The sequence below is a fragment of the Myripristis murdjan genome, chromosome 21, assembly GCF_902150065.1.
Source record: "Myripristis murdjan chromosome 21, fMyrMur1.1, whole genome shotgun sequence".
NCBI classification, from domain to species: Eukaryota; Metazoa; Chordata; class Actinopteri; order Holocentriformes; family Holocentridae; genus Myripristis; species Myripristis murdjan.
Window position 1 is genome coordinate 31,609,178 of NC_044000.1, and position 26,531 is coordinate 31,635,708.

General features: G+C 42.0%; 1 protein-coding gene across 2 annotated transcripts in view; it reads left to right on the forward strand.

Annotated features, from left to right (window-relative positions):
• erbb4b (erb-b2 receptor tyrosine kinase 4b) overlaps positions 1-26,531 on the forward strand; it is a 516,511-nt gene that overhangs the window by 372,932 nt on the left and 117,048 nt on the right. For both annotated transcript variants that reach the window (XM_030080353.1, XM_030080354.1), the window contains exons 11-14: positions 518-608; positions 4,080-4,279; positions 13,621-13,753; positions 24,853-24,946. In XM_030080353.1, the coding sequence (XP_029936213.1) occupies positions 518-608; positions 4,080-4,279; positions 13,621-13,753; positions 24,853-24,946 (518 nt within the window). The remainder of the gene's footprint in view (positions 1-517; positions 609-4,079; positions 4,280-13,620; positions 13,754-24,852; positions 24,947-26,531) is intronic.

Sequence of the window (26,531 nt, forward strand, 5' to 3'; positions counted from 1 at the left end):
TTTGAAAGATTTTAACAGAGACAGAGTTTGAAATACGAGGAGAAGAGTGTTTTTTTTTTTTTTTTTTTTTTTTTTGGGACAAAATTCCTTTGTGCCGTCTCCCAGGATTGTTTTATTTGTCATTTTGGCCAGAGAACCAGTGAAATTTCATGAAATCATCATCGTTATTTCACCAATGGCCAGCAAGTCAGAGAAAAGCTGCTCCAGGTTTAAAATCGCGAGGCGTGGATCTTAACCTCAAGGGAGCGAGCCGTAGAAATGCACCTTCAGGATTTATGTTTGAACGCTGATGAATTTTCAAAAGTTTGCTTATGATTTGCGCAGAAACTTGAATGGAAACCCATGAAGGTCTTGTCCTGGAAAGCCTCTCTGCTCCTCTGCAGCAGACGATGTTATGACAGACAGCTGAGTCTAGTCTGCACCGGTGACTCATTATAAACCCAGTGTGTGTGTGTGTGTGTGTGTGTGTGTGTGTGTGTGTGTGTGTGTGTGTGTGTGTGTGTGTGGATCCATGCAGGCTTCCTGAACATCCAGTCGTGGCCTGACAACATGACAGACTTGAGTGTTTTCTCCAACCTGGCAACGATTGGAGGACGAGCGCTGTACAGGTAACACAACCCTCCGTCACCATGACAACCAATCACAACCTCGCCTCTGTCCTGTAATTCCTCTAATTTGGAATGTTTGAGGATTATAATCCAGGTGTGCCAGTGATGCTTCAAACATCAAGCCCACACTGCAAGAAAATCCTGATTTTAACAAGTCTGTTAGTCTCATATTCAGGTTAAAAAAGATAAACTTGTTTCCAGAGCAGTTTCACTTGTTGCAGGATTATTTATGAGAGCAGGTATAAAGCTGTTGAAACAATAAGGAATAAGTCAAATCAGCCCGCTTGGATCTAGACAAGTTCATTAGCATCGGAAACAAGTGGGATTATCTCACTTCTTGAAGAAAAGCAGGATTTTAAAACCGAAGATGAGACAATAAATGACTTTTTAAGATGGAGATTTTTTTTTTTTTTTTTTTTTTTTTTTTTGTAGTGCAGTAATAATATTCCACTTCAAAAGCCGATGCTCAACGTTTGGTTTTGGTTTTACTTTTTTTTTTTTTTTATCAGCGGTTAATTAATCCATACTGGAAAGCTCTGGGGAGATAGAGCGAGTGTTATCATCCAGGTTCACGCTGATAGTGGAAGAACTCCCGCATAATGTATTAACTTGTCAAAACATATCTGAATGCCCCTTCCAATCAAACACAAACCCACGGAAAATTTTTTAATTTAATACTTTGCCACCTAATATAATAACATCTTCACCAAGATACGACACATTTTTACTGATTCCCAACCCATTTAGAGAGACGCTTGATTACTTTTACGGGGGGAAAAAATACACACACTTTAATTTTTATGTTATAAGTTGCAAGAACGCTGATTTCTCTTCATTGTGAGTTCAAGAAACACAGAGAGAAGGGTTTGCTTTAATTAGAGTCCGGTGAACTGAACGCCGCGTCTGTAAAATGTGTTGAGCGCAGGCCCGTCACACGGCGCTCACATGTGTAACTGGATAATAAGGTGCTATTCTGGGAGGGTGTCACCGGTCACTGAGCACGCCAGCGTCTTATTGACCAGTTTAATCACCACCACTCATTAGACAGGCTGACATCCACTACGGTCTGTGTGTGTGTGTGTGTGTGTGTGTGTGTGTGTGTGTGTGTGTGTGTGTGAACCAGCAGCCACCTTTACTGCACACACGCACACTGAAGTCAAAGGTAAATCAAGAGGCATTGAGTGTTCTAGCCAAGTCAAGCAGTGATTTGCAGTGTATTTTCTGGACTTGTTTCCATCGGTGCAGTTTGACGATTGAAATTGAAAAAAGAGTAAAAGCAATTCCTCTGAGGCCCTGAAGAAAACAGGGATTGAAAAAAAAATATATATATATTTTGCTGGTTTGGTACATTTTCACTGCTAAAAAATAGAGTGAATGAAAAGGTTTAAATTTTGAAGCCAAAACCAAAATATTTGTACATTTGCGGCATGTCGATCCAGAAAGTCCATCGAGAAAATTCCTTTGTGCCGTCTCCCAGGATTGTTTTATTTGTCATTTTGGCCAAAGAACCAGTGAAATTTCATGACATCATCATCATCATTATTTCACCAACGGCCAGCAAGTCAGGCAAAGGCTGCTCCATTTTTAAAAACACAAAGATCTTAACCTCATGGGAGCGAGCTGTAGAGTGTATTTTCAAGGTGTGGTGGTGTGGCTCAGGAGGTAAAGTGATCCGAAGTGCTCCTCAAGAGCGTGTGCCAAAGTGTCCTTGAGCAAGTCGCTGAGCCCCTAAGTGTTTGTGATGGCCAGCTGGGCTCCCTGCATGGCAGCCTTTGACCGGTCCAAGTCATCGATCGTTATTCCCCGGCTAACCAACGCCGTCGGCTGAGGTGTGTCAGATTAGCTGCTTCATGAACGCTCAGTCATACCAACCAGTCAAAATAATAATAATAACAATAATTAGCTTCATTTAGGCTTGCTGCTACTCACTGCAGCCTGAAGTGACAAGAAAGCAACAGATATGGATTTATACAAACATGATCAAGCATACACACTTCCTCATCATACACACACTTCAAACAAGTGCTCAGTGTACATCTAGTGTGACCTTCAGTGTTTTTTTTATTTTGCAAATGAAGATAGAAACATCAACTATTTCCAATATCCAAAGACACTACAAAAAAAAAAAAACACCCCATTAAAAAAAAAAAAAATTCCTTTCTTTTGTTCATTGATTGATTTTTTGTTAATTTTTCAACTCAGCTGATGGAAACAAAAATGTTTGCTCGTTTATTTTTGTGACAGTTGACAATTTTGCGTAAAATTCGATGTGACAATCAGATGGAAACGTGTGCATGTGTGTGCCGGTGCATGCATGTGTGTGTGTGTGTGTGTGTGTGTGTGTCATGCACCTACAGATGGCAACAGTAGGCAGGCTGCAGTACAAATTACAGCTTGCCGCCCACTCGTGCCCCGCACTTGATCCTGCACACACTCTGTCTGTCTGATGGCTGTGACACTTCCCTGGCCTCCTGTCAGTCCTCAACTGTACAAATGGTGTGTGTGTGTGTATGTGTGTGTGTGTGAGAGAGAGAGAGAGAGGGCTGGAGGTCAGGGGGGTGACGAAAAGAAATCAAGTGACAGTGAGCAATTTGTGGAATAAACGAGGGATGAGACAGGACGAAGATCAAGAACAAAAAGCAGGGAGTCGACAAGAAAAAGAGAAATGACACAACAGAGAGAGGAACAGTTTGATCCAGAGAAAAGATAAAGTCAGGCAAACAGGAACGTCGCAGCAAAGACAAAACCACGAGTCCACGAGTAAGTCGGCGAGTAACTGGAGGTGTTAATCACAGCACGACCGACAATTACAACACCAAAACAGCCGTGTGTCGCATTTCCAGCCATCACAATGTGATTGTCGCTTCAGCTGTGATACTTCAAAAACATCTAGATTTCCACCCAAGTACACATCTTGCTGCTGCTGGATGCTTTTATTTGTGTTTGTAATAACATAAAAAACAACATCTGTATATTTCATTTTCCATATTTATTATTTCATCGGTATATCTTACATTACTTACATTTCAACACTTAAACACCTCATATTCTTAGGCTACTTTATTGTATATACTTAGCCCTCATTGTCTTTAGTAATATTTTGCATATTTAGTCTCTATTGTATATACTTTTAATTTTAATGGTAAAGTATTTTTTTTTATTTTATTTTATGTTTTTATTGATGATGCTGCTGTAACATGTGAATTTCCCAGTTTGGGATCAATAAAGTATATCTATCTATCTATCTATCTATCTATCTATCTAACAAAAGTACTGATTTTGACAAGGAAGACGATATCCAATGAGGAAGGATTTATTGATGTAAAACTGTATGTCTCTCAGTTAACCTCCATTGTTAACGTGGCTGTTCATCATTGCCAAAGCGCACCCTGTTTGATTTTCTCTCTCCACCCTCTCTTCTTCCCTGTCTTCCTCTGATCTCCTCCTCCTCCTCCTCTCCTCTCTCCTCAGTGGGATCTCCCTGCTGGTGTTGAAGCAGCAGGGCATCTCCTCGCTGCAGCTCCAGTCTCTGAGCGAGATCAGCGCCGGCAACGTCCACATCGCCGACAACAGCCAGCTGTGCTACTACAACACCATCAACTGGACCAGCCTGTTCCGAGCCGGCAACCAGAAGGTCCTGATCCGCAACAACCGGAGCCCGCAGGAGTGCTGTAAGTCCAGACGCAGCCACGCAGCCCGGCGTTACGCCTTAAACGGCACGTGCACATCCATCCAAGTGGAAACAAGAAGTAGTCTGACACTCAAACGATTAATCGACTCTGCTTTAATCACATTTTTTCGATGTCCACGCAAACATCCCACGCAGACCGAATGAATGAAACGAATGCACAAGGTTATGCGACTCTGGAGAGGCCGGTTCAGTTCGCATCAGCTCGGACGTCTATTGTCGCACAAGTGGCGATTCAGCTCACAGAAAGGCCCGACTAATCATATTCAACATAATTAGAGCCAATACAGATCTCATAAAAGGATAAAAAAAAAATACAATACAAGTCCGCACAATGGGCAGAGATGAACGTACAGCGGAAATACAAAAACCTTGAAAGTGTTGTCGGTGATGTAAAAGAGGCAGGACTTGAAAAGAGAAGAAAGAGTTGAGGAGCGTACAACCGAGGGGGAAAAAAATAAAATGAATATCAAGGCACTCTCAAAGAAGTCTTTATTCTAGAGCAAGAGAGTAAATCCTGGCCAATCGATGAATCAACCTTCATCGCGGTAAGAGAGTGGAAACAACGCACGCTGCGGTGCTGCGGCGTACGATCGCACGAAAAGGGAAAGTGCAGGCGTACCACGTTGTGCACAGAACGTATTTATTGTGGTGGAATAAATGAAAACTCGTCTTTGTTGCGTGAGCTGGACCTCCAGCCTGAAGGAGGAGGGCTGAATTCCTCAAACACAGTGTGATGTGGGCTTTCCAAAACTGATATTGCATTCGGCGATCAAAAAGCGCCCGACAAGGGGGAGCACTGCCCCCCATGTGATTTTACTGCTCCTCTTAACAACATTTCACTGCCTTTTTTTATCATTTTGAACTGTGTGGGCATGCCTTCGCCAAGTAAAGCCATGAAAATAGCAGAGTGCCAGCAAGTTTTGGCAAGAAAATTGTACTGTGCCACCCGGAGTTTGTGGACACGTCTCTCCAGTGCGCTCCACCTCCCGTTTCTGATGGAAACAAAGTCACGACAAAGCGCTAAATTCCTCAAAAATCTGCTTATGTGCAATGAAATTACCACTTAGAGAGCGCGAGGTCACCCCGCTTTATGAAAGCAAGGCCCAGAGACTGCTGGAGCATGTGAAACAACATTTTATTTATTTATTTATTTATTTTTTTATTGTAGACTTACATTCAGCTCCAGGATTCACCTCTTCAGCAGCATCAGGAGGAGCCTCCCTTTGCTTTGGTTTCCAGCTTTGGTGGATTTGTTCACATTCACAAACCTTGACTGAAAAGGGGGGAAAAAAAACATTTGTGAGGTGTCTTTTAGCCGGGATCAGAGGGATAAACGTGGCACTCGAATAGCTTGACCTCACACCGAAACTTTCTCCAGATAAAAGCTTCAGCCAGTTGACTCTTGAATCGCCGGACGTGCTTCAACACCAAAAAAAAACAACAACAACACAAAAGTCTGCTTCTTCTCTTTGGGCAGTTTCTTATTTTCTGGCTAAGATGCACATCAACTTTTGTACCTCTGTCACCTTGGTGCCGTCACGACCACCGCACAACATAATACCGCGACATCTTGTAGATTAGACATGAACGTGAAGAGCTGAACCATCTGCACTGTGATTCTGCCTCAAAAACTCAACCCAAAGGAGCAAAACTAATATAACACATGGCTTCTCACAGTTCACATTATTAAACAACTGCTGTTGGATGAGAACCTCAGATCACCAAAATGTCAAAAATCAGACTTTTAGCTTGAAAAAAAAGCTGAGTCATATCCGTATGAATATCTTTGACCAAATACTTTGATGTTGATATCGTGACGATGGTGTTGGGATTTCTCCTGGTGCTTTAATAAGACATTTACACACAGGAGATGTTGATGATAAATATCATTAGCAATGACAAGCAGGTAGAGGCAAATAAAACAGCAAAAACAGTCTAATGAGTTCAATAAACTGTGACGCAGCCTTTAAAACCAGGATTATGCCATATCTCCATATTATGATATCCAAAATCCCAGATGATGGCTAATCTGATACGACAGTATCAATACAATATTATATACTTAAGCCCTATGATAAACTTTTTTATTATTTTCACAGCCTTTGACGGCTATATATTCCCCCATTTGAATAAAAAATGCAAAACTCACCAAAAATATGTTTTTTTTTTGTTTGTTTGTTTGTTTTTTTCCTCAATGGATAATTTCAGCATGTTTCAGTCTGGGCTCTATTTGTCCACATTTTAGCATCCAAATGGCGGAAGGGGACAAAAGATTTTTGAAATTAGTCCAGGACTGAGAAGGCCATCAGACGGCAGCTGTGGAAATGGGCTGCAGTGTCATCACACAGGGCGAGTTTGCACATCAAGTGATGCCCACAAAAAGTGCTTGTCTTGCCACCGACAGGCTCAGATGGTTATTCTAAGGGTCCGACGGCATTATGGAGAGGATCCCTACAGAAAGAGACGAGTACACCACCTTAAGAGAAGCCTGGCTCAAGGAGACGTCTCTTGTGAAACGAGTTGTTGCAGGACGTCAGGAGGTGTTTAAAGTTCAAGTTTAAAGTTCAAAAGAAAATGCAGCTTTCATCGACTACATTCATTGGATAGGGAGAGGCTGAACTTGTGGCTGGTTGTGCTGCAAATGGATCCAAACCCTCCTGTCCGTACACATTGCATTTGATCGGGGTTACACCTGCCGGCCAAAGAGGAGAACAAATCCTCCACCAAATCACTTTTACCTAAAAAAAAAAAAGTCTAAAAATGCTGTTCTAAGAGCCGAGGCCTGCTGCTGACAGAGTGGAGGTACTCTTCTTAAACGTAAAGAAAAATGTCGTAACTCGGTAGGGATCCTCTCCATGATGCTGTCAGACACTTATAGTCACAATCTGAGCACTTTTAGGGGATGTAATCTGACAGGGGCCCCCGTATGGGTACATGGCAGCTGAAGCAATCTGGCTCCATACCGGACTAATTTAAAAAAAAAAAATGTGTCCCCATCCGTCATTTGGACCCCAAAAAGTCAGATTATCAGCGCCTATGTTGAAAAACACCGGAATTATCCTTTAACAAACATGTTTCTTGAGCGCTTTGGCCTAAATCATTCACCTGGCCTCTCTGCTAGTCCCTCTGTCTCCTAACCTGTCAGCGGAAGTTATTATCTCTCTCATTTCTAAAGAAAACTCGAAAAAACTAAAATAATTTCAGCCGTAATTACACTAATTAACCAACAGAGCCGTGCAGTGAATCCAAGGTTTGGCCAAATGGAGTTACAGCAAATAACTGAAGTGATGAGACAAAAATTGCGTTTCTAAAAATGGGAGGTCTCGTATTATATCATTGCCACAAGTGTTAAGACATTATTCATGAATATATTATGTTCATTAATGAGACGGTATTTGCATTATTGAGTTGGCCCTTCTTAGCTGTGCTTGCGCCCTTTTCCCCTGGGCATCTCCTCCGTGTCACACACACACACACACACACATACACACACACACACACACACACACACACACACACACAGGCACTGATGCATACATGCAGGGCCATGGTCAAGGAGAGTCGTGTGTGACTCTTAAGTCTCACTCCAAGTCTTCAAAGTCAGTGAAGTGTGTGTGTGCATGTGTGTGTGTGTGTGTGTGCCTGTCTGAGTGCGTGTGTGTGTGTGTGTGTGCGGCTACACCTGACTGAGCCTAGCAGGGACTCGGAAAGGGCAGGTCTCGCACCCCTGCAGGAAGGGAAGGACAGAGGAGGAGAGGTGTGTGTGTGTGTGTGTGTGTGTGTGTGTGTCTGGGCAGACATATGCATTGCCAGTTTGCACAGTAAAACTTTATTCGTCAAGCTCATACGGTCGACCCTTAGGAACAGCTGTCTTCCATAGGTCGAGTCTGCCTTCTTAAAGGGAAATTCCACCCAAAATCACATCAACAGTGTTTTTTACCCATAAGCCACATCGTCTGTCCACAGTTTGTTGCCAGGCAACATGTGCGCCTTCGCCTTCCTGCCTTTGTTTATGGGCTTAGGATTTGTGAGCCTCATGTCCATCGTGGCCTTATTACAGTGAATTATAAGAACAATTACTGATGATTTATTTATTTTAATGATTTATCCACACGAGCCGATATCTTTGCTGTGAAAAAGGGATTTTATCTCAAGGGACTTTTTCATCAAAAAAAAAAAGATCACAGCAATAGGATACAAATTCAGAATAGTTTATTGGACGACGGAGAACTGAGATGATGTGTTGCGGGTCCGGAGGGAAGGATGAGGAATGCAGGGATGCAGGGATGGGGGTAACGGTCGAGGGATGCGGGGATGAGGGTCGAGGGATAAAAGGATGAGAGTCGAGGGATGAAGGGATGGAGGGGGGAGTCACAGGGAAGGAAAAAACGGTCGAGAACGGATGGGTGGAAGAGGGCGCTGATTGGTCGGAGGCTGGAAAACAGGAGGAAGGACCCGGGGGAGCAGGATGTGATCTTTGTTCCCGAAATTAAATCAATAATAATAAAAAAAATTCACATAAAAATAAATAAAGTACACAAAGGTGAATCCCAAAATGGGAGGCATGAGGTTAATAGTTTCGGCGCCGTGTGCTTCGTTAGCGCCGCCCTGCGTGTCGCTCTGACCCCCTACCTGCCCGCAGCCAAAGGTGGATGGGGATCATTTGCCCCAGCTGCCTGCCTGCCTGCCCTCATTAGCTCTCCGGCTGCCCCGCTTTGCTTTCGCTCCGGCCTTTTAGACGAGGAGGACGAGGAGGAGGAGGAGGAGGAGGAGGAGGCGGAGGGCTTCCAGTCCACAGGCACTTCGCCGTCGTCTTCCACTCCGCCGTCGCTTTTGTTTCGTCTCTCGTGTCTCTTTTGTTTATTCGTTTTCCTTCATTATTATTACGTCTTCCTCTGTTTCATTCACAGTCTGTTTCTTCCTCGCTCTTTCATTCACGTCTGGGTTTTCTTTCTTTTAGCCATTCACTCACGTTCTCTTGTCGTTTCCTCCCTTTTCTCTCGCTCGTGTTTTCATTTGCTTTCTTATTTCCTCCATCCTCTTTTTTCCCCCCTTTTTCCCCATTCATTCACTGTCATTATCGAAATTCATTTCATTTTCTATTATTCTTTCTATTCGTGGGACGTTGTGATGCAACACTGTGATTGTTAATGTCTGATGCTTCTTTCTTTCTTTCTTTCTTTCTTTCTTTCTTTTTCTCATGCTGTCTGACTGACAGTTGCAAACCCTCATGATCATTTATCACTTTAATTATCATCAACATCCTGTCCCGTCCTGCCCTCAGAAACTTCTTAAATCCACATCTTTTTGATATTATAAAGATGTGTATCATTAAAGAAGCACCCTAACCGTTTGTCATTTCTTGTTTTATACGTCCTTATTGTCCTCCCTCCCTCCTTCCCTTCCTCCCTTCCTCCTGTCCATCCTCACCTCCTCTTTCCTCTGGCACCACAAAAAAATGTCTTGTGGTCTCGTCTTGATCTCACTGGCCTGATCTGTCTTCCTCTGCCTTGTTTCAACACATTTTTACTTGTTCCCAGAAAATAATCCTGAAACAAGTGAAACTGTGTTTGAAACATTATTAGCAGATTTTGGCAGATTTAAAAAAAAAAAAAAAAAAAAAAAGACATTCTTGGACTGAATATGAAACTAAATGACTTTATAAGATGGATTTTTTTTTTTTTTTTTGTGAGCTTACCAGCGCCACAGGAGACGTAGCAGAGGTACTTTTTTTTTTCTTCTGCAGAAGGAAACACTTTCATGCTCAACCCTTACAAGAAACAGTCGCTTTCTCCTCTCCCTCTCTTTACGACTGGCTTGGTCAGCATTCTGGACATGACCGTGGCTGAAACACATCATCTGGCCAAGGCCTCCAGCACGGCAGGGGGTAGGTCATACGTGTGTTCACAGCAACAGAGGGGAGAGGAGAGAGGGGTTTTTGCAGAGGAGCGGCCTGACGTACGCGCTCTCTCAGACCTGTCAGCGGGCGGAGAACCACTTCAGACATGAACGGGATGATAAGAGCTCCCGACGGATCCGCAGCGCTCTCACCGCGTTACTTCACAACTTTCACTTTGTTAACCTAATGCTCTCAGATGTGGCAGCCTTTGGAGGATGCAGTGCTGGCAGAGGACAAAGAAGAGAGAGATACTGACGGAGACGAGAGAGAGAGAGAGAAAGAGAAAGAGAGAGCTGCATATACATCGCATGTAACCGTCCGAGTGTTATAGGGCAGTGAAGTTGTGTGCGTGTGTGGTTTGCCGGTTTCAATAATAATCGTGTTTCTCGTGACTTAACAGTAGCGTGAGGCAAAGCAACGTGAAACAAAAGGAAAGAAAAAACTAAAAATATTCCATATTATTATGGGTATTGTTATAAAATTATTATGGATAGGCCTATTATAAAATGGGCATCTTTATAAAAATATAAAACTGTCGCAGTAGCCTGGTATAATGTGCCACCCCAAGTGCTCCTGCTATCTAGCCGGCTAGCTCTGCAGAGATGGATACGTGAAAAAGAAAAGACCTGACGAGCAGCCGATTCAACGTGTAATAATAATAATAATAATGATAGTAATAATGGGCGCAAAAGCTACCGCCGACCACGTACGACGGCCGAAATTGCGTGCATGTCAGGGTCATAATAGCCTCGCAGCAGGTACCATACATTTACATACCATACCATACATTTCCATACCATACCATACCATGCAATTACATCACAACCAAGAAAAAGAAAAAGAAAAAACATTTCAATCTGTGGAGGGATTTGCAACTTGGTGCAACTAATGTGTGTCCAATGCTGATTAATTTAAATTTAACAAAAAGTGTTTACATAAATAAATTAAATTGAATTAAATTAAATTAAATTAAATTAAATTAAATAATAAGTGTTTTAAGTTTGTCCTTTAAGATGCTGGATGCATTAAGAAAGCACTTAGTGTTTCCTTAAAATTTCACTAAATCAAAGAACCTAACGAGGATTTGTTGTTTGCTTCTTACTGATCGAAACGACCATATTTCATAAAACTTCCACCTAATTATTTACTCTCCATGGGAAATGTGACAGAGCCCATGTGACCTTATCAAATCGGGCTTTTATTGGATTGTGGTCGTGGCGTTTGTGTTGTGTGAGTTCAGGTGTGATCCGTATGAAAGCTGATACTGACGGGTTTGGACTGAAGCTGCCAACAGAAAAAAAACCCTGGCAACATGGCCGACACTCAGTATGTGGAGTCAGTCAGAGCCTTAAGCAGAGACGCTGAGGAAGTTTCTGGGTTGATTTTCCTCTTTCCTCCTTTGTAAGTCTACATTAAACAAATCATTAAGTCTGCGTGACATCTGCAGGTGCTCTCCGGGTCCCACCAGTGCTTCGTCACTGTTGGCTCAGCATTTTCGTAATGAAGTAGCACAGCTGTCTCCAGCGCCGGCTCCGCAGCGGGCGCACATCCACACACACACACACACACACACACACACACACACACCACATGTTTAGAAGCCATCCGTACAAGTGCTCGCATATAGGACAGATATACACGTTCTCCCTCAAAGACAGCAGGCATGCATCTTGTATTCCTGTGTGCATTACGGATGAAATGTTCTTTTCATCCGCACTCGGCAACTATGCTATCTAAAAATAAACATTTTAGCCCACATAAACAAGGAGCCCCATTATTTATCCATTAAATGCATTGTAACTCAATGAAAGTCGTGTGTCAGCACGCTAAGTGAGACAAGAATCTCAACTTTGCCCCACGTCTGCTGGATCACAGGGGAATCTCTGATGTGATGAAAGTTTCAATCATCTAAAAACACTAAAAAAAAAAAAAAAAATGTACAGGAATTTGATCAATATGACAAATACACCGCATGAGTTTCAATGCAAGTACCGCCACATCCTTTACACCTGCATGTTAGTTTACTTTTATGATGCATTTTATATATGAAATGTGTCTATAAAATGTACTTTTATTCGTGGACGCATGGCCAGAGGAAGCCGGACTCGCCAATTAACCTGTGAACTTCTTCACCGCCTCCACACCGGGCAGCCAATTATAAAAAGCCAAGCAATCAAAAACCTTTCTCTACAGTACACTGCCACGAGTCTCCATCTTAACAAGCCACGCATCTTAAGTCTTAAAATGTTATTTTTGTTCAGGCAAGGTGAAAGGAATCTGCGGGCAGGTGAGATAATTCAACTCATTTCCAACGCTGATCAACTTGTTTCCAGAATTTCCTTGAATCAAGTGTCATTTTCTTGATCCTAGTGGGCTGATCTGCTTTATTCTGATCCAAGAAGGAAAAAAAAAAAAATCAAACAGGTGAAACTGCTTTGGAAACAAGTGGGTTTATCTCATTCCTGTGGCAGGTTTTCTTTAACATTTTTGAGAAAAACAAGATTTTAAGACTCAGTATGAGACTGAATGGCTTGTTATGATGATATGATATTTTCTGCAGTGATAGCTGCCCTGTGGAGCCGCTCACTCGGAAAATTACCTAACGCAGGTTTGAGGAGTACGTGAGGAAGTAAATGAAGCGGGAAAAACTCTCGTGTGAATCTTCTGATAGTATAAAATCTTAAATACGGTGCCGCTGTCACCGGATCTGTCAGTGTGTCTCTGTCAGTATCACATACCAAAATGTTAAGGAAAAAAAAAAAAATCTATTTGCACTCTCTCCAGTCTCTCTCGGCGCCCTGTAACTTTACTCTCCCCGAGTCATTATAAGGAAATCCTGAAGACGGAGATCAAAGCGAAGTTCTTGCGGAAGTTTAAATCTTGATGAGAGTTTTCCGTGGCGAGCGGCTCATATGCAGGTGTGGTCATTAGGCTCGTGGCATTATGCACCTCCAACAAAGGGATTTGAGATAGTGTATGCACAGCGAGGCAGGCATTAGCTATTCCCGGAGCGGCACACAGACTTCTCTATTAGCATTTGACAAGGTATCGCTCACTTTCTGATGGATAAGGGTAGCTGAAGGTTGGCCTGATCCTGACTGGCACATTTTAATATTTAGAGCTGAGATGTTTATTGCAATTTTAAGTTAAGTAAAAAAAAAAAAAAAAAAAAAAGATTAAAAGGGCACTGAAATGTTTTAATTTTTTTTTTCTGTGTGCACCATGTGTTTGAGAATAACTGATCATTTTTGTTGCATTTTTAAGCTGATTATGGAGTTGGGTTTCCTTTGTCTGAAAGTTTCTGAGTTTTCAGAGCACTCGCCTCAATTATTGGACTTTTTTGCTCATGCATTCTCTTCCTCTCTCTCTCTCTCTCTCTCTCTCTGTGTGTGTGTGTGTGTGTGTGTGTGTGTGTCGAGCAGCCACGGAGCATATGGTGTGCGACCCGTTGTGTTCGGACGCCGGCTGCTGGGGTCCCGGTCCTGACCAGTGTCTCTCCTGCCGATTCTTCAGTCGAGGACGAACCTGTGTGGATACCTGCAACCTTTATGAAGGGTGAGTTTCATGCAGACACACACACACACACACACACACACACACACACACACAGTCTCTTTGTCTGCCTGGCTGGCTGACTGACTGCACTGAGCTGAATGGATGGATGGTCGGATAACACAGCCATTGTTCATCATTAATATATGTTGCAGCGAAATATAATGGGACGTTGCCTCAGCTTCTGTGTTATGAAACTGATAAAAGCTGCACTGAGCAAAAAAAAAAAAATGTAAATACACGCTGGTTTTATCAGGCTAAAACACAAAGCGGTTCTGTATCACAGAGGAGAATTGTATCCCACCCCCCCTAAATTGAGACCTTGGAGATTAAACCTATTTGTCAAAAAAAGTCATTTCAGTTGAATGAAGATGCAGAAAAATAGCAAACCCTTCAGCGTCCTTTGCCCTGCCGCCTGGGCCCGGAGACGGCAGAGACGGAAACTTTTTGCATCAAAATGTTTGTCTTTGAATGAATGAATGAATGAATGAATGAATGAAGAATTTTATTTTCAAGTATACAACAAAAAAAAATATATATATAATATATATGTGTACGTTTTCCATATATAAATACAAAAAAGGACAACAAAAAGAGAAACAGATAAACAACATGGTGTATCTTGTTTGAAAAAGGAGTAGGAAGAAGTATACACTTTTTTATACCTACCCCTTTCTAACTATTCATCATAATTGATGGAATTGGATTCTATATAATTCAATACAACTGTACATATAAATACATATAATTATACAGCCTAAGTACTAAACAAATCCCATATAGCGCATTAAATAAAAGAAAAAAATCTGCTGTTCTTTTTAAGAATTACATTTTAATTTGAAGTGTTGTGCGGCACAGAGCAGAGGAAGTGACAAAATGCAGAGCAAAATGTAAAACATTTTCCTAAACGGCGGTGAGCGAGCGCTCTTGTCTGAGGAGTTCACTTGGCATGAATTCTGGGTAATGAGGTCCTTCAAACTCCTGCCTGCTGCTGCAAATGTGTGAACCAGCGAAGCTTTAATAACATTATAAAGCACGATAAAGGTTTCCATCCTGCCTCTCTTATCAAAATGTACCACATTGTGGAGAGATCACACTGATTCTTATCATCCGAAGCACGTGTGATGTTTGACAAAGCTTAAATAAATGTAAAGCATCCGCCGTGATTGCTGGAATAAAGACGTCCAGCTGATGCTTGGTGTCTTTGATTTTTTGCTTCGTCGTTGCCTCAGTGTGTATCTTACAATGTTCCTTAAAGGGATGGTAAATCCAGTTAAAAATAAGGGGATCTTATCATTTATTATTATTCTTAAGCTCTATCATCCACCAACATCTGAGAGTTCCTGGAAGTAACTCACTGTTTTTAGAGGCTGCATTTTCTATCGTCATCCATTCCAGCTGGACTGGGTCGGTGATGTAAAATGATCACTGTTATGGAATAAAGTTACTGTCGTGATGCTGGAGTTTACCTGCTGAAAACGGACATTTTGGAGGCTTGTAGCTGCAGAGGTCAAGTGAGAAAGTCCACGGATATATGCATAAACAGACCGAATTACCTTGCACTACTGAATTGAAATTGGATCACCGGACAACTCTGTTGTAGTTGTATCCTACTTATTTTATTATTTCTTTCCATTACCTATGGACCACTGATGTATTTAAAATGCTGGGAGTGTCTGTTGTGTGTCTGTGTTTACGTCATTACGACCGTGGATATTTGACCGGCATCCTGTCTGTCATCACTATAATAAGAAATTGGGCCGCCTCTTAAAAGTTTTAAATAGCTTACTTGGGGCAACCCTGTCATAGATCACACCTAAAAAAATGTCAAAATATTTCTTGGTGGTGATGATGTGTGAATAAATAAAAATAAAATTTAAAAACAGTATATGGAAGATGGAAGATGGAGCCTCTAGCCTCGTTTGTGGAAGCGCAGAGCAGCAGGTGGCGCTGAGGAGTCAGAGTCAAGAATCAGTACTAACGTGTGAAAGCAACTTTTTAATCCCTGACAAAACCAGTCGTTTGAGTCAGGAGAAATCAGCCGACAGGCCTCTCTCTGCAGATACAAGACCTCAGGTTCTCCCAGTTTCATGATGATTTCTAATGATGACAACAGAAAAGATAGCCGTGCTTTTCCCTTTAAACATGGCAACAGACTTAAGTCATCACATCAAAAAAAAAGTAATTGCTCTGAAAAGTTCCTCAGCACCAGACAGTTTTCGCAACAATGATCATTTCAAGTTTTTAAGATCTTCCTCAGGGAGCGGAAAATGCTGCAATTTTTTTTTTTTCTCCTCAGACTGACATGACGACCACAGTTCAAAATCAGAAGTACGATAGGAAAGAGTTTTACAGTCGGACAGTTCATGCTTTGCAGAGCATTTTCCTGAGGGGAAGAGAGAGAATAATTTTGAGAAGTCATTTAATTTTTCCTCCCTTAGCCGGGATGATTTTATTTCTGAGATGGCCATGGCTCCTGCCTGCCTGATCCCTGGGCAGCGTCGAGCTCGGTCAATCACAGGCCTTGGAGATGCACAGCGGCGGCAATAGGAAGTGTTTCTCAGGACTCCATGATAACCGATGAGCGCTCGCTGTGTGATGAACGAGGCCGGGGCAGAGTGTGTATCCCGCGTCTCACCCGGCAATCAGCAAAGGAAACAACACACACCACTGGGTCAATGCCACGGGGAAATCAAATGGACTCTTTCTGCAGATGCGCGAGCGTGCACGCACCAGTCCAAACACACACACACACACACTCTCCTCATGGGGGCGAGCCTACTTTTTCCTCCAGTGAAAGTTCAGTTTTGCTGCCTTCTGATTTCATTTTGAGCGAGGCACACCTGTGAGGGAGCCGTTTTCTGGGCTGTTGGTAACCTGGGCAGCAGTTTGACGTGAGCTGTGGAGGAAAAGCCCCAAATCAACACGACCTTGAAAAAAATTAACTTATCTGTCAGGACTGACAAACTGAACAACTTCTATTACATTACATACTGCAAAACAGTGCTATTATTTCATCCCAGTGGCATTTTTTCACTAAAAATATGAGACTAAATTTAATGAGATTTTTTTTTAGTGTACAGTACACTGTAAAAAAAAACAAAAAAAAAAAAAAACTCAAGTCATTTATAGTCATGTTCATCGTTTTTGTCATTACCAATTCAGGTTCACTTTTTCTGCAATTTTTCTGGCACAAATATGTCAAAATAAAGCCGAACGAGGCAGATCAAACCCATCGTATCAATCCCACAAAATGTACCACATTGTCCACATTATCCAAGTGCCAGAAAATGGCACTTGGATAAAGACAAGTCTGGAAACAAGTTGATGAGCCTTGAAAACGCCTTCAAAGTGGGATTATCTCATCATGCCGATTTTTTTTTTTTTTTTACCTTTGTTTCCAGCAAAACAAGAACATGAGACTAAATGACTTATTAAGATGGATGTTTTCTGCAATGAACATGTGCTGTAATATGGTTTTGCTTTTTGTTTCATAATGACGACCCTCTGCTTTATCTCCCTGGAATCTCATAAGGATCCGTGTAGCAGCACAGAGAAATGTTTGCAGGCTGTTTTAACTCACTGAAAACACTGTGAGTTTACCTTCAGGCTAGACTTTACCAGCTTAGCCTCGCCTTGATGGATAGAGCTCTGCGTTGTGTGTGTGTTTATACCGCCGTGCTATTGCTACAGCGCCTGGGGAGCGACAGGACAATTCAGGTGATTCAGTTAGGGGGACACACTTCACTCTGTACCTGCACTCTGCAAAAATACATCCATCTTTGAAGAGTGGGGGGAAAAATCTGCCAGTTGGATATATGCACTGTTCAGTTTTGTTGTCATTTTGTCTATAATAATGGACTGATTTTTTTTTTTTATTCTGCCGTGTTTCAACATATTTGTACTTCGTTCGGAGAAAGAAACCATGACTAGCTGCACTGGAAACAAGTGGGATTATCTCATCCCACTGGCAGATTTTATCTCATGCTTTTGTCTTTTTTTTTATTTACCTTGAAGAAAAATAAGATTTTAACTTCATAAATGACCTGTTATGATGGAGATTTTCAGCAGTGCACTATCAAAATATATGATAATGTACCATGTGAGCACAATCTAATCAATGAAATAAAGAAATAATAATCTGCATTTGTACTGCAGTCAAAGCTGATTTAAGAAATTACATGAACAAAGTAATCAATAAATAAAGACTATGAAAACTGGTTAAAACTGGAGGCTGGATAGGTTATTCCTCTCCATTTGGAGAGCGGGCAGTCTCCTTAAACCTCCAGTCCAGAAAGTGGAAGACACGGGAGGCATCAGCCCAAGGACAGCAACGCTTGATCTGTCTTGTAGCCTTGGAACTAATCAATAACATAAAATTTAATCTAAAACTAACAGGCAGCCAGAGCAGGGAGACTCAGAGCTGACTTGACACGATCTCCGGAAGACTCACAGCAGCGTTCGGTGTGTAAGTTTCAGGAGAGAGAGAGAGAGAGAGTGAGTGGCTGCATAATTTTCATTGATGCTCAGCTGCAGGAGGCACAGCCGCACAACCTGCTCATCACAAGCTAAAATGCATTTTTTTCCCCTTAGGGTCAAAGTTTCAAGTTCCCTAGGTTACTGTGGATAGTGTAAGGTATAGCGTGGTGTCATCTGCATAATATGACAGATACATTTTCCAAATTTCTCACCAAATTTCCCACCAATCAATAAAGTATTTCTGATTCTGATTCTAAAATAGCAGCCTAAAATAGAGCCCTAAGGTTTCTGTTTCCAAAGGCACTCCAAAGAGTTTCCATCCAAAATGTTTAGCATAGTTTATAAACACATGACATAATGTAAGATATTCCTTTGAAACATTTTATCTTAGGCTTTATTTTCACTTAAAACGTTTATCTAAAAATGCACAGTCACTTAAAACATCTTTAACAAGAGGTTTTCTTTGCACTGCAGTGTTCGTTTTCAGTATCAGCGGTTCAAAAAACATGCAGTTGATCAGAAAGTGGTGGCAGTGCTGCAAAAGTGCAAATTGTTAAAAGGACGCCAAGTCTACAACGTCACACTAACTATGCCACCGTATGAATCACCCCTTAGCTGTTTGGACTTGCAGAGTGTTTGTGGTAAGCGGCCGGTAAGTTCGGGGTTCCCGCTCGATCGAGAAAAGCTCAGCGACCACCTCGGAGAGGAGTGGCCAGGACCCGAAGGTGCCGCCAGGGCAGGGGGGCTAGGCGTGTCACTGCGTGTCACAGTCACTGCTTGCGCACGGGGCCACGCCCTGCCTACCTGTCCGCCTGCACACCGGCACCCACAGCACCCATCAGCATCACCGGTGCAGCTAAGCCATCAGCAGCCACTTTAACCCAGAGCTTCACTCTGACAGGACGCAGCATGGCATGCGGCACCTTGTCTGTTTCATGTCACTAATGTCACATTAAACCCTCACAGTAACCTCACTTATTTTTCACATTATTTTGAGTGGGTTTTACCTTTATTTTACTTTGTCAGTTGAGAGATACAAACTGTAGATGCATGTCGTGCTTCTTAGTCACCAAGATGCAGCTAATCTTTAATTTTAGCAACTGTTAACTACGGCTACGGCTAACGATTATTTTCACAGCCACTTATCTATCTGTTCCTTTCTGTCTATCTGACTGTCTATTTCAATTACTCACCAAGTTTTTTGTCTATTAAATATCAAAATACTGAGAAATGACCATGACAAGTTAACAAATTATGTCTTCAAAATGCTTTCATAGTCTGATAGCAAAAAAAAGTTTAATTTTATATTAACAAGAAACAGAAAAAAGCAAGCAACTCTTAGCATTTCTGAAGCTGTAACCAGCATTTTTTTTTTTTAACTCGATAAATAATTAAAATTATCACTGGATTAGCAAAATGATCATCGATTACGTTTCTGTTGATGGGCTTATTTCAGCCCCAACTCTCGAGCTTGTATGATTTTCTGTCAGCTGAGAAAACGATGTTACCCTGAAAAACAGTTTTTTATTTTTAAAAGCTTTTCACCCTGACAGTTTGGGGATTTATTGTATTGTATTGTTGTGCATGATTCTTGTATGTAATGTGTCTTTCTGGCTCAGTGAGCAGCAAAAAGATGAGGCGTTTGATTTGCTTTGCCTCTCAAAGTGTAGGCTGCAGGGGGGATGCTAAAAAGGGCTGGCAAGTTTGAAGTAGGACCACTGGGACTTTAAATATTGGGACTTTAAACGTCCACAGCTTGAGAGAGGCTGAGCCCACCATCGAGTTTTCACACATTTTCTTTACCAATTCGAAATACAAGAATCTGACTATAGTGCAAAAACGGCCTCTCGTTCCCTTTAAAGTAATGAAGACGAGAGTTTCGACCCGTCCGCCTCTCCTCACCTGGGAACGGCATGAGCTGACTTGATTTGAAACGACTGATGAAAGCCCCTATCACACCTGCTGATGATTCATTACTCATAACTCAACCCCCCGTTCACGCACCAGCACTTCACATCAGGAAAATCGGTCAAAATTCGGTCACACCCCAAAGTGAGCTGAACATGCCTAAAGTTTGTGTGCAGTTCTGACAGTTTGATGTGAAATGACTGGTGGATTAACTGGAAGTTGTGTGAATGTGTGGCTGTGGCTTTGTCCAGTAACAGAGAAAGAAATAAAGGGAAAATGGAGAGTGATGATGCATCATGCAAAAAAAAAAACATCCATCTTAACAAATCCCACTTGCTTCCAGTGCAGTTTCACTTGTCAAGTACAAGTATAAATCCGTTGAACCAAGGCAGATTAAGGCAGATTAGCATTTTTCACCTGTGTCGACCTGGATAGACGTTATCAGTTGTAATCACCCTGGCAGAGTTTGGGTTACTAGATCTCTACTGCATTCTTTTTGGGTCAGACACTGTTTATCACTGACTTTATAGCCACTTTTGTTAGTTTTCTTCATCCTGGCTTTCGTTAGTCACTTGGTTAAGGTTAGGAAAAGGTCATTGTTGAGGTCAGGAAAGGGTTCGTCATGATGGTGAAGTTTGGGAAAAGGTCATGACTAAGGTTAGGAAACTGATTAAACTGGTCAAGGTTAGGAAATGGTGCCGAGTGATTGTGAAGTCTAAGTTTATCCAGGAGTTGATTTTGTGACAGAAATGTATTACTATTTTGAATGCATGTTGTTTTGAGAAGCAAACCTTTTTTTTTTTTTTTTTGTGACCTCAGCAAACTAGCCGGAAGTACCTGTTTCATACTTCAGGGGACACCACATGTAAAAAAAAAAAAAATCCCATCTCATGCACTACACTGCCAGGGGGGATTTCATACAACTTCATCTTCATTTTTATAATACAACACAGCACGTCTGGGTCCCATTTGATTGGTTAAGACAGATTGATAACAGGAACAGATGATAACAGCTTCTGACTCACTAGAAGGTGCAGTAGGAACCTACCAACCCATCCCTCTTGGGGTGATTTGGACTGATAACGTCCGTTTAGTGGTGTGACCTTGTTTGAACATAAATCCTAAGATCAATAAAGATGAGAGTAAATGACTTGTTAAGACGAAGATTTCTCAAAACATAAATCATGAAATCATGCAGTGAACCTTCCTCCCTCCAACACCTACAGGCAATAACATAATTAATGCTAATTTAATATTGATCCCACTGTTTGTTTTTTCTTCTATCACAGAGAAGGATCAAAAGGGCCAAACGAGAAGTGGCCAAAAAGCCATTTTCTTTGTCGTGTAGTGACCACGAAGGCAAAGCGCCAGCTCAGTCACACTGTGGTCAGCTTTAATGACTTCACAAGGCCATGCCAGCGCATAGCAATCATTAGACGATTGCAGAAAAGGAACAACAAGCCATTTAATGTAATTGATTGTTGTAAAAGTTGAACCCCTTCCAGTTAGTTTTTATTTTAGTGGACAGAAGTGGCAGCATCAATATTACAACCAGCTAATTAGCTCCCATGCTTGCGGGTGGAATGGGAGGTGAATGGACTGTGTGAGTGATTTTTTTGTTTTTTTGTTACTGCTCACTGATGTTATGGCTCCATTTACTGACCTTGAAGTCCAAAGTAAAGCACTGGAAGAAAAAAAACGATCCCGTCGCCTTCACTCTTGCACAGCTCACACACACGGTTGTCATCTGTGGGAATATCCAATCCGAATCATTGATTTGCTCTGACCTGCAGATTACGACAAACAAAACTGCCCCGCTCTGCCCTCTCTCTCTCTCTCTCCTCTGGTGTGGAACCGGCGTCCACATCTGGGATTGATTCAGACATTATCGATTCAAAAACGTCCAAACTCTTGCTCGGTTTTGCAATAACAAAACGCTCGCAGAAAAAAGAACAGAAAAAAAGCTGTTCAGAAGGTTTAAAGAGTCTCTTTTGACCAAAGAGACTGAATCACACGTATTGTGCAGATATTCTGTTCATCAATGTTCTTGTTCTCACTGTTTCTTTATGTCTGTGATTGTTGATTGCTTAAAAAATAATGGTGTTTTTTTTTTCTTTTTTCTTTTTTCTTTTCAAGTTTGTGCCAGCGGTCTGGGTTGCCAGTCTCTTTATGCTTTTTTCTGCCTGTGTCTGCACACAGTCAGCATTGTTGCAGATATCAGGGCTCATTCACCTCCATTTATTCTTGTACAGTTTTGTAAAATTTCCACTGAGCAAAATAATCCATCACAGTAAACATAAAGCCCTATGTTTCTCTTTTATCATTATTGTATTGTGTTCAAGCTATGCACATATTACATAAGCAGTCCCTCAAAAACCTGACACCCTGCCAACTTTATTGTCCTACTTTGTTTTGCATGTTTGGTGCATTTTTGTCAGCAGTTAATGCAAAGCCAAGTTTATCATTCGGCTATTTCATTTAGAAACGTGAAAAAGTGCAAAGTCAAATTACATGCAGTATGGCAAAAATGATTATGGCAAATGTAAACTAGAAATGGATGGGCCATAACTCTAAATGCCATTGGTATTCTCCTCATTAAAGCTGCACTGAGTAATTTTTCATGTGGGTAGCCCCGAATTAAACTGAAAGATAACTCATTATTTATTTATTTTAGTTTTCTTGCCAATGTACAGAAATGCTTTTATTAATGTCTGGTGGCCGTGGAGGTGGCAAAGAGGTTTTACTCCTTTTGAATTGTCGCCATGCCATTGTCCCGCCAGGTGTTACGTCGTATAGTCTGGAAAAAAGGAAAGGATGTATGAAAGGATGCATTTTTACATGTAAATCTCACCTGGTGGAGCTTTAAGGTGAATGGGTCAAAGCTAAAACAAGTTAAAGACAGAAAAAAAATCAAATGCATCCATTAAGTTATGTTTAAATGGTCCTCATCCAAAATTGTTATCTGTTGATTTCCATTATTGCAGCTTCAAAAGTAACAGTTCACCTACAAAAAACATATTTTCCAACTTTCCCTTAGCACAATCAATCTGGCCATATTTTTCTATACAATTTGGCAAGGTTTCCAGACCGTCTCCCTTCACCCCAAACTAATGGGGCTGGGTGGGTATTTGCTTGTGGTGGTCAAAAAGTCATATATTTACTTGTGGAAAAACTCAGCAGCAACGGCTCGTTCCAAAAGCAATGACATGGATACCTGACATAATCCACAACCTCTGAGAGTGAGGAGTTTCGCTGGGAACTATTTCCTGCCAAAGAACAGCGCCAAACTGTATCTCTCCGCCGCCAACCAGCACTAATTAGAGGCTGATTCATGCAGTTTGCTGGTGTTCTTCAGGAGGAACTAATTCCCAATGAGCCAGATCTCATCAACCTGTGTTCGAATAACATGACCTTACACTTCCAAATCGCGTGCAGTGCATACACCAAAGTCCGATTTTGCATGCATGATATGCCAGCCGTTCCCATTAATTAACGTCTGTGCAGAGCAGATGCATCCAAATACCACGTATCACCTTGAAAGGTCATGACGTCACCAGCCAGGCTTCACAACGCTCACTCATGCTTCATTGGCTTGTTAGCTAATGTTAACCACCAAAGCTCCTTGGTTAAGGATGGGAAAAGGTTGTGGTTAGGGTTAGGGAAGGATTTGCCAGCTATCATTTTAAACAAAGTACCGATGTCACTTCGCCTACACAAGATGGTGTATTGGCCTTTAAACTACATCATGTCATCAGCGGCCAAATTGCAAACTTTGGCATGCTATTGGATCGGCTTATCAGCCGCACACAGAATTTGAGTTTGACCTATGCACTGCATGCATTTTGAAAGTTGTGAAGTTGTGTTATTTGTAAGCAGGTTGAATAGAAGGATAGACCGAAAACCTTGCCAAATCACACAGAAATTATCTGAATAGTTCCTCCTGCACAATCTAATCTAATACAATCCAACTGCTGTGCCATAAAGTTTCCTTTCCTGCTGCCTATAATGCTCAGGTTTTCTTGTTGTCACAGTAATAGAGGTGTTCATTCACTTCTATGTTTGGCACGGAGCTGCTGTTGGACTGGACTGCAAACTGAGAGCTGTTTCCAATATTCTGTCCCCCCTCATTGTAAATAAATAAGGAGGACAAAAAATCAGAAACACCTCTCTATGTAATTTAGTCTTGTACAAGACCTCTGCAAACTACAACCTCAATAATAAACAGAATTAAAGTGACACATTCTGCACAATGTCAACACAAACTGAACATTATAAACTTTGTTAAAAGGAATAATTTATGGCAGAGCTGTTGCATTGAACTTCACTCGACTGGGCAGGTGGAGCTGAGGAAGTGGCTGCTCAGTGGATGCATACTGTTGAACTGTTAAATGAGTGGATGTGAGCAAATGAGGGTTATCTGCTCCTTGGCGCTGAGCCGCTTGGCTCCCATCGTGTCTCCAGTCTCGGCAGATGTTAACATGTTCACAACAAACTCGCAGGACGATGAATGCAGATTATTATGGGTTTGACTGATCTGTAACATTCCAGTAGTCCCGGATTGCCTGAGGCCGGAGAGACATCACAGCGCGTTACTCACAAATATTGTTTTGCTCCCCTCCTCTTATCCCTCTCTGTCTTTTCTCTCTCTCTTTGCCCCACCCACGTCAACCCCTCCATCCCTCCCTGCCTCCCTCCTCCTTCATCATCTCTCCCAGGGATATTCGGGAGTTTGCCAACGGCTCGGTGTGTGTGGAGTGTGACGCCCAGTGCGAGCGAGCCGACGATGACTCCTTGACCTGCCACGGCCCGGTAAGCTTTCCCCGAGAGACGGCGAGCGAGACGTGGAGGCAGACTCCGCCATTCACTTTCTTGACACGTACGACGTGGCTAAGAGACCCCTCTCACTCCGGCAGGCGCCCTCAGAATATAACAAGAAGAAAAAGGGAGTTGGAGGGGCTTGTTTTTCTCTGCCTTTATCCAGCGGTTAAGTGGGAATAGTTCACATACAGAGGAATACACATGATGGTATTTTTACATCACTGAAATGTGAACAGCCCTCGTGTTGTTTCTGTTAAAGCGAGAAGCCGCAGAGACGAGACTCTAATCTGTGATATTGTATTGATGTGGAGCCTGGAGCCGCTCTGCTGACAAAGAACAGCAGACTTGACTGAACAGGCTGCCTTTGTAAATCAATGCAGAGTTTGTCTGGTTTCTTCAAAACTAAATTAGCATTATACACTGCAAAAAAAAAAAGAAAGAAAGAAAAAAGCTTTCTTTAGGAAAAAAAAAAAGTCTTGTAGTCTCATATTCAAATCCTTTTATTTAAATCTTGTTTGTCTTGAAAGGGAGTGAAAGGAGTGCCAGTGCGATGAGAGAATCCCACTTGTTTCCAACGCAATGTCGACTGCTTTCCAGAATTTTCTTGAATCAAGTGTCTTTTATGGGCTGATTTTCCCTATTTCAACATATTTACTCAAATTCCCAGAAAAATAATAAATAAATAAATAAAAACTGCAAAAAATGAATTTGCATTGGAAACGGGGGATTATCTCCTCCCACTGGGGAGTTTTTAACTAAATGACTTGTTAAGATGGGGATTTTTTTTGCAGTTAAAATGTCATCAGATGCTGCAGGCAAAATGCACTTTAAAGGTGCATTATGCAAAAACTAAGGTCTGATTGAGGTAAGACTCAGTTGATAAAAAAAAATAAGTATGCATAAGCATTTGAGTTTAGATTCAGATTTCTCACCGCGCTCCTTTAATGGCTGCATATTTGTCCCGTTGTCACGGCACACACCGACGTCAAACTCAAAGTTGAATTAGTGTTTGCCGTTTTGAAGAAAACAGTGAAAGGCCGGGGCGTCGCCGCGCTCACCGCAAACCCAAACGACTCGCGCCTTAGATTGTGATTAATTGCATTTGCAGTCAAAGTGTGCCTTCCAGCGCCGCCATTGATTATGTCTCATGTTCCAACTCAATGTTTTAGCCAGGCTCAGCATTATTGCCAGTGTGTGTTCGAGGCGTGTGTGTGTGTGCGTTCACTTCATGTGTGACTGCGTGCTTGATTGCGGTTTGTTTTTCATGTGTTTTTCAATTTATTCATTTGGGACGAAGAGAAGTTGCTCTATATTGTAGGTTTCACACTCCACATGAACTTTTTCAGTTCTCAGAGAAAGATCGCAGCTCCTCGGCCTCATGAGAGATTGTTTGGTAGCAGCTGGACGTTGGAAAAAGCCACGGCAGAAACCCCCTTCTTTCCCCCTCGCTAACCTTGAGTGTGTCAGCGCCGTCTGCGCAGCGCACCCACGGCCACGCGAGGCCCTTGACCCTGCGCTTTCTCTTAAAATTTCATCTTGCTTTTTCGATAGATGGGGATGATTTGTGACAGATGTG